Source organism: Pyxicephalus adspersus, chromosome 1, assembly GCF_032062135.1.
Source record: "Pyxicephalus adspersus chromosome 1, UCB_Pads_2.0, whole genome shotgun sequence".
Lineage (NCBI taxonomy): Eukaryota > Metazoa > Chordata > Amphibia > Anura > Pyxicephalidae > Pyxicephalus > Pyxicephalus adspersus.
Window position 1 is genome coordinate 166992667 of NC_092858.1, and position 9470 is coordinate 167002136.

The 9470-nt window shown below is 39.4% G+C and overlaps 1 protein-coding gene across 1 annotated transcript in view; it reads right to left on the reverse strand.

Moving 5' to 3' along the window:
* Positions 1 to 305: 305 nt before the first annotated feature.
* Positions 306 to 9470, reverse strand: part of KCNJ6 (potassium inwardly rectifying channel subfamily J member 6) — a 118003-nt gene continuing 108838 nt past the window's right edge. The window contains exon 3 of the mRNA XM_072398294.1: positions 306 to 5004. Within this exon, the coding sequence (XP_072254395.1) occupies positions 4679 to 5004 (326 nt within the window). The 3' untranslated portion in view covers positions 306 to 4678. The remainder of the gene's footprint in view (positions 5005 to 9470) is intronic.

A 9470-nucleotide genomic window follows, 5' to 3' on the forward strand; every position in this document is an offset into this window, starting at 1 on the left:
CTTTACTACACTGATTGACAAGCTTTCCACTAAACACTAAAATCAGGCATTGAATGTTTGCTCTTATGGAATAGTATTATTGGATACACAGATATATTAAAATGTGGTTTTACTATCATAGAGCCTGCATGGGACACATTCCTGACATTTTAAGGTCAGAGGACATAAAGTTTCTTTAGCACCTAAAAATTTAGTGCCTCAATACCCATTTCCTTCAAATGAGGAACCTTGCAATCGGATCTCCGCATTCTTTCCAATAATGGCCAATAACTGTAAACAGGGTGCATCAGTAAAATGCGCTATTCTTGACTTCCACTTTAACGGGCCATTACAGAACATTTCTCACAATGCTTTACTGACCTCTGTAATTGTATCCACTTTTAAAATAGATGGCTCTATTAAAAATGAACGTAAATGTGAGTTTAATGGGTGATGAATACTGATCATTGTACAACATCGCCAAACCTGGGTCTGCCCTGAGTATCAGTTTTCAGTGAATTTTCATATAAAAATAAATAAAAATATATTCTCCAAGCTTAGAGAAGGCAAAACTCTGCTTTTAAGGCTCCACTATCTTTTTGATGGGTTATAAATCTAATATGCAAATTTAGGTAATTAAGTTACAGCAGCCTCACGGGACATCAGCACAAACTGAAAAACTATTAAGAATAATGCAGAATTTGCAGTCAGCCAGTCGCAGATCACTACGGCTGTCTCTGTCTTGCTTCAACAGGGATCAAAATTGAGTTCTTTTACTCTTAAAGGGAACCTGAGCTTTTTTATGCAGAATGATGAACTGGATTGAATTATGCAACTTTATGTGGCAGTTTTTACATTAAAGAAACTCCAAACTTTTCTGATCTGTTTTTGTTTAAAATTAATAGGCTGATATTATCTTGCACATGCAACTTGAGCAAGCATGCATGTTCATGGAAAGATTTCAGATAATCTTTTTAGGACGCAGATCCGCCACATATCCAATCTCTTTTCAAATAATGGTCCTGATTAAACAACAAATTTCTATGCAAAACAATATACCTCTTTTGAGATAAAAATACTGACATCATTAGACCGCCAGAGAGGTTAAATAAAGCTCTCCACGGATAGAGAGAATACACTTTCACCAGTGAACCAGGGTCATCCAGAAAACTTGGAATAGATCTGGTTCAGGACTGAAAACATTTGGTAACAAATAGCAAAATACTTTTAAGAAATCTATTCCAGGTTTCCTGGATCAGCAAAGTTCACTAGGTTAGGTCCTGAATTAGATGGCATGGGCATGCAATAAACCAGAGCTGAATTCTGCATGGAGGAGGGGGGATCGATCAAAGGATTCAGCTCCCCAACACTAATCTATAGATCTGCTGAAAGGGCGCCACCTTATTTTTTTAGATATACAGTATTTGCAAATGTGGTTAATTATCTGTAAATTATCCAAACAATGTGTGTTTATAATTTAAATACGAGAACCCAGCTATATCCCATGACATAAACAGGTGTAAAGCTACGTACACACGTCCAATGGTTCTTGCCCGATAATCGGCTCAGGGCATGAGAATCTGGCTATGTACAGTGCCCGCTGTCCATCCTCCGAACAACCGTCCTGGGGGATCCACGGATGATGGACGACGAACGATCTTAATGCAAGGGAAGGGAGAGAGCGTACAGCGGGGTGCCGCTCCGCCGTGCTCCCCCATCCCCTCTCCATAGAGCAGGACGGTGCTGTATGTACAACACTCGTTCATGCATCGTGCAGTCCTTAGTCATGAAAGATCCTTTCCAACGACAATAATTGCACGTCTGTATGTGGCTTTAGAGCAAAGATCCAAGGAATGGACAGTAGATCAGGGAAGTATTAGCTGTCCTATTTTGATTTTTTAGGGGAAAGCAACCTTTTAATGTTAAAACAGACATTGAAACATTGTGGTTGGCACCCCCGTGGTGAACTTTTCAAATTTTGCAGTGAGCCCAAAGCTCCCTCACCTTGGAAAGATTTTGTTGCACCTTTTTGTTGAGATATCGGGACAGAAAGTGAAGACAGAAAAAGAAGAAGTGGTCAGCTGGCTTACAAGATAAATATTTTCCAACTGAGCACCTGAGCAGCACAACTGTCCATTACTGAAATTTCACAATATCCAATAGACCAGAACCCTGACAAGCACCACCATAGTCAGGAAGCTCTTGGGGATAACCTAATTAACAGCCTAATGAATGTTAGTAACATGTATAATTAAATTGTCAAGCATGTTACTGGCTGATAATCCCAAGTGTGCTCTGGCATTAAATTATTGCTGTAAAGGAATTGTGCACCTCCACATCAAGGTACTTTATGTAGAGATAGGAAACAATGGAGCTACAAAGCCGCTTAGAGAATACGCTGTAAGCATTTACAAATATAATTAGTAAAGTTTGTTTTCTTTGGCAGAATTTAAAGCAGAGCTCCAGGAAATGTTGTTTTCACGCACAAGAATGCTAAAACTTTTGTTTTGCTTGCCCAAAAAACCTCCATGATTGTTTGATGGGAAGGGAACAACATGGAGATGGCTTAAGGTCACCAACAACTTTTAATCACAATTTCCTTGCCATAAAATTCCAAGTTTGGCAAGGAAATTTGCTTTATTTTTGGTTCCCATAACTTAGATTGCTTATATATGTCTAGCAGCAGGAAGAAAGAGTGTAAGTCTGGCACACTTTAGCCATCTGCATTGCTGTTTTTTGGGTCTTCATAGATGGGCATTGGTCAATAGGCAAATATAGCTTGCATTTATTTACATTATGTTTGCATTTCACAATCTTCTGAGATCCTTCAGCCTTCACAGTTGACCTGCTTTTAAGCTGTATCACCCAGCTCTTTAAGCTGATTTACCTTCCTATTGACTTGCAGAAAGTAAGAAGCAGCTCTGATGTCACTAACACTCTATCAATGCACTCACATAATACACTTTGCTCATTTATTGCGGGGGCATTGCAACTCTTTTTAATTGGCCTCCAAACACACATCACTTGATAACTCTATATAAATCCTGTTTAATAATAATAATAATAATAACTCCTGCAGGGAGTATATAATGCATTCTCTTTTGGCTCCTGCAGATATCTTGCTCTTAAAGAGGGAGTGAATAACAATTTACAACATTACACAGAAGGTTGGGGGCCAGGTTGATACAGCCAATGCTTCCAACTGGGAGAGAAGCGTGAGGCAGAAAAAATAGGGTGTGGGATTGAGCCAGGGTGATTATCACCCTGCAAGGGATATTTCACTTAGCTTAGTAAGCGAGAATTCATGTGCAAAGTTTTTTTTACATTTCGTTATTGGGGATTCTATGAAAAGAAAATCACAACGTTCACCCTGCAAAGTTATCCTTTGCAAAGTGATAATTTTTCTGGGTAAGTGAACAACCCGAATTTCTTTAGAAAATCACCCCCAATATCTCAACAACGGAACTTTACAAAGCCAAAGTAAAGGTACATAGATAATCAAGCAAACATACAAATACCTTTTATTTAAAAAAGAGTTCAGGTACACCTAAATTAATATTAATGTTAATAATAATAAAATAAAAATGTAAATATTTAACTTTGCTTTGCCTGTTTTCAGTCTGAAATAACTAGTATTGACCCTCTTTAAAATAATGCATTTTGTGCAAAATATGGGTATCTATAATTAATGGGAAATACCTCTGAAGTTTTTCTGTTGAAAAAGGGTCACAAAAAGTCTCTAATGTGTTCAAAACTCAAAATTGCACCCCGTATGACCATATTTTAACATTTCATGCTCCAATTTATCCAACCCAAGTTCTTTACACTTGGCCATGAATACCGGGACATTTCAGATGTAGGCCAGAGATTCCACCAGCATGGCCACCATGAGTCCACCAATATAACTTAAGTATAGTAAAACCAAGAACTATATTAGAATAATAGAAACTTATCATGGGATGTGTCGTAGCAAGAGATAAAAATGAGGTCACAGTTTTGTCAGTGTCTGTCCCTGTTCTTTCACCTGCTCTATGGCTTTAAGTCAGAAGTTATTAAAATTTTGAGGTACATCAACAAGCTGCCAGTCTGATTATAGAAGGGATGCATGAAACCAATCAAGGTTAATGGACGTACATAAAACACAAAGGACATTTTTTTTTCATCAGTTTTAAAAATTAGAAGGAAGAAGTGTAACTTTTTTTGCATCATCTTTTGTGTCCTAGAATTCTGAATCAAAACCTACATTAATTACACATCTATATACATGAATTCATTCCTTTGTACATGCTGGGTTTATTACCAAATGTATAGAGAATATTATTACATAAGGCATATGTACAGTGTACCTATGATCTGACGATTATTTTCTTCCTGGCTGTAAATGACATGATTTGGGGTATTAACCCATTTTTTTAAAGATCTTAATAATGCCAAGGAACTTCAAACACTAGCTATCCACAAAGTTGTTTTTTTTTTAAATTGGCCTCACTGCTTAAAATGTGCCATTTGCAAGCCCCGAAGAAAAAAAAGAAGAGCACGTGCGTTTTGATTTAGCAATTTTTTAGTGGTCGGACACACTATGCGTTGTGCAAACCAATCTGTTGACCGCGGATCATTGAACCGCTGTTTTTTTTTGTTAAACTCACACCGACGCATTGTGCGCGCCATAGATCAGCATTAACCAGCTTTTGTAATGGCTTTACACCTTTGACTCGTTCTCTATGTTGGCCACGTCCCCATTCCTCTCTGTTTGGTCTTCCAGACTTTTCTCTTCACTCTCGTTGAGCAGTTCTGGTTGTTGGTTCAGTTTGCTAGACACTGACCAGCTCAGAGGCATGTCTGCCCGACTAAGCATTTGGGCCAGTTCTTTGGCACTGCAGGATGGTGTGTTGGTCTCGTAGGTGTCGTGGAAGCTATTGTAGTCCACTTCGTAAAATCCGTCTTCCAGGGTGAGAACCGGCGTGAACCGATGGCCCCACAGGATTTCGGAGGTGACGTAAGAACTTCGAGCTTGGCAAGTCATACCTGTTGAGAAAATAGGAAGACAATTAGCTTTAATATTGAACAAATTTTGTTGGCACAAGTATAATTTACATTTTTAAATCTACATTTCTTCATTCTTTCAACTTCAGTTTATTCTCCATATATTACTAAGCAAAACCCACAAGGGGGATGGTGACACTCTGATACTTGTCATCAATACTCTTACATTCTTCTAAAACTGAAAATGCACCCAGACTATGGACAATAAATATTTATGTATTTTGTAAATCCTTTACTGACCTCTGTATATAAACATATCGTGGAACAATTCATCCTTAAGCAGCAGAAACAATAAAGTTGTAATCTCCTACTTAGCTCGGCTCATCTTGCCCCTAGGACTGACTTAGAAGCTCAGCACAACCTGCTCCCTTCCACAAGCATGGAATCAGCAACTCAGCTCGGCCTTTCCCCTCCTAACACTGATTCAGCAGCTTAGCCATACTTGTTTCCCTGCCCAGCCCTGGCTCAGAATTTATGCTTGCCCTGCAATCCCCTTCAAACAATGGCTCGGAATCTCCTCTCTATCATATGTGACTTAGCAGTTCCAATCACCCTTTTGGTCAATGAGCAGGCCATTTCTTCTCTTTTTAAATTAAGCTGCTGAGGGCTGAAAAAGTAGTTTTGTGCTTTAAGGATTAATTGATCCACAGTGTTTGTAGCTACACAGGTCAGTGAGGGTTAGTTTTCAATATCATTTACTGCCCATTATCAGAGTACTGTACATTGGCATGGCCGCCTTCAGTCCGCTTTTTATGAGAAGATTACAAAACAAAAGGTACATTTCCAGAGTGTTGACACCCCAATAAATGGAAATTCCTGAACAAGGACAAGGTAGGTAGGTTACATGAAAAGGGTAGAATACAAAAGTTAAAATTAGTTTGAAATTTCTTAAAGCCTCCATTGCTAAATTTTCTTCTGAAAATGATTGTCCACTAGCTCTCATACAGATCCATTGACTTCTCAAGAGACTAGAGATTAGAGTGAAGGCAGTGCAGGAGCTTTGACTTTACCCTAACTTCCCTTACTACATGCTTGTTCCAGGTCCCTGCATATCTTGAATATTTTGCCAGCATTTTGAGTGGGAGGTCGGATATGTCAGCCTCCGTTTATTTGCAAACGGGTTTTCTTTGAAGAGACAAGCTGACAGCCTTAGTGATGAGCCTCTCTGCCAAGATATGAAGCGGCTGTGTTTGTTTACACCTTGACAAAGCGGCCCTTTGCGGATTCTGAAATGTTACTGTTCTAAACATCATCACCTTCAGCTTCACACTAGGAATATTGCCAGATATTCTGTATTGTCTGCTGATCTTAGCTGCCAATAGACTGATTGCTCAAGGTCCACGTATATATAGTCCTGTGTGGAATGATATCTATATTCTCTCTTATAATGGTGGTTACATTGCTTTTGAAAATGATGTGCAGAGTTGCCATATGTGACCCATCACTCCTATTCATTCATGCAGCACTTGAGATGTAGGGAAACCTATGGCATTGACCTACCTCTTACTCCAAATACATTACACAAAACACCATCACCGCAGCAATCAAGACAGAATGGGAGCACAAAGCCTCCCAGGATACCTACGTCACGAATCCCAGGAGGCTCTTGGCCAAGATCAGGCATACGCAGAGGGAGCCCTTTCTTTAACTGCGCATGCGTGTAATCGGCAATCTTTTTTCTCATCTACATCACCCAATCTCGCGCCTGCCCAGTGTAAGAACGGGTGACATACAAAGAGGAACCCAAAGTAAGATATCGAAGACCGGCGCTTTCTCTGCACCAGGTTGAAGGATAACAGGATGATGCGGGACCTCCCAATGGATCTACAGATCTGTGTTTTTTTATTTTGACTTTAGCTCCGCTTTAAAGCTGATACATGCTAGATATACCTTGTTTTTAACATTAAGGTTCTACCACCGCTACAATTACTCTTAAAACAGAACTAATCTTTCGCTGCCATAATCAGCAAATATGAACAATATATTCGCTGATTATAGCACACATCTTTTTTTAAGTGACCTTAAGTGATGACAGGACCAGGAATCGGTCATTTCTGCATCTCCAAAAAGCCAACATCTTCACCAGGTCCACCATGTTCCTTTTGGTTACTGGTTAGCTGCTAAAGATGGAACTCCTGTGCCTATGCATTCGGGTCTATTCTTGGTGGTACGGCATATTAAACCAGGCTCTACACTGCAAAGAACATGTGCCATGCAGTGTAAGCAAAAAAACAAAAAGCCACCAAAAGCCTGGAAAATGTTTCTCGGAAAGGAGCCTTTGCACACCTCTTCTGTCAAAAACCTCCACCTCCTGGTGACTTTTTGAGTTTCATTCTGCTTTATTCTCTGGTTCCGGGAATTTCCAGCCCATCAGTTTTATTTTGTATTTTGATTTCAGTATAGGAGAAGAGCCTTAACAACTGTGCAAGACTGGAGGAAAGGCTGGGGATCTGATTTAATGAAGGCCAGCTTTATGGGTAAAACAATATAATATAATTATGACTAAGTATAAAAAAAGTTATAGGAATTAAAAATTGGACCCAAAAGACATAATTGGTTTTCTGTACTTCTGGGTTACAGAACATTAGCCATTATGAGTGCTGTGTGCATCGCCTTCCTGAATAATTCTGTTTCTGCCTCTCTGGTTTCCTTGCAGCAGCCCCAGTTTATCCTCTTGTCCTTCTAATGTACATGAAAGTGATAGAAATGCCTGTATTCGCTGAAGATTTGGAGAGTCAGCTGGGTGTTATGTCTTGATGAATCAGAATTTAGGGCACGTGGTAATCTCTGCACTCTTTCCCAGGGTCTGTCCTTTCATCTCTGATCAAACAGTATAAATCCTCTATGTCTCTCCTGTGTATCTGCCGCCCGCATTCTCCCGCCATACTTCCATCCGCCGCCTTCCACTTACAGCGCTGAGTTCACAAGCAAATCCCATAGAACCTAAAAATACAAACACAACTTCCAAATGTCCCACCATTTACTCCTGCCCTTGACCCCCCCATACCCCTACCAAGTCTGGTGTATAGAGCTGTGTACTAGTTTTTGCAAACTCCCAGCTTTGTAAAAGAGCCTTTATCAGGTTGTAACATTTCTTTCTGTAATTGCAAGATCTGTAATGATAAAAAAGTACAAGAAGTGGGGGCAGATCTGGGAAATTTGGGAGATTTGGGAAATAGGCAATGAGAATAAGCCGAAAGGGGTGCCTAGGTACCTTCTTTAACTAATAAATACATTGCAGTTTTTTTTTTTTTTTTGCAATTCCAAAAAATAAGTGTTCCTCCTATTTCTATATTATCCTATAGAACACATGCAAACCTTTTTTTTCACTTTTACTTAAAATGCATCAGAAACATCCTGTGATTTCCTGTGATTTAAAAGGTAATAACTATAGCAATATCATGTCCTAACTGTACACAATCCCAGGACGGTTTTGGAAAAAAAGGGGCAAATATGAAATAGCGTCCTCAAATGCACAGCATTTCAGCTCCCTGCACCGCTGTCATTCTGTCCATTGGTGCCCGGAGAAGCTTGGAGCCCTGAAGACATTTGCAGATCCAAGATTTTGCTGTGGTCTTTATATTCCCACCATTCTTGGAAAGCATTGAAACTGTATTAATCTTGTTTTTTGCTTTTTTATGCTCTAAAATCCCACAGTTTGAGAACAAATACATTTAAGCTATTTAAAGCGAAATGCGTAGCGCTACATAACATAACATAAATAATTGAAACATACAAATTACAATAATGTTTATGTTTGTGATGTTTATGTAATGTTTGTAATGTTTTATGGTACTTTTATTAATTTTAAAGAACTAAACTGAAAAGTGCCTAGAACAAAAAAAAAATCCACTTACCTTCAATCCCACAGCGCAGTAGATCGGTCTGGAAGTTTCTTCCATCAGGTCCTGCGTCAATCCCGTATCCGTCTCCAAGCCGGCGCGCTGAGTAGCGCCATCTTCGTGTCTTCTTCCTGGTTCTTCTTCCTTCGTCACCTGACCCAGTTGAAAGATCAGGTGAAGTAGGTTGGAAAAAAAAACTTTATGATCTCACTGCGCTTGCGTGAGATCGGCAAAGTTTTTTCTTTTCACCAAAAGGCTCCTTCTGCACATGCCTGAGATGCTCGGGCATGCACAGAAGGAGCACCCAAGAGCCTACAGGGATGTGTGACGTAGGTATCCCGAGAGGCTTTGCGATTGTCTAGGTGATCGAAAATTAGGGGGTGGTGCTGCACCTTTTTTCTTTTTTTTTTAAAAAAAGGGTGTTGCATTTAAAAAAAAAAACTAATCAAATAAAATGTTTACTTTGTCTACTCTTTTATTTAAAGTGAAATTTCTGAGTTTAGGTACACTTTAAGTGCCTTAAAAATCCTACATATATGAAAAAAATTGTATTCTGTAGGGTTCCTCCAGGGGTTTCTTGGGGTTGCTTCAGCAATGAGCAATTTG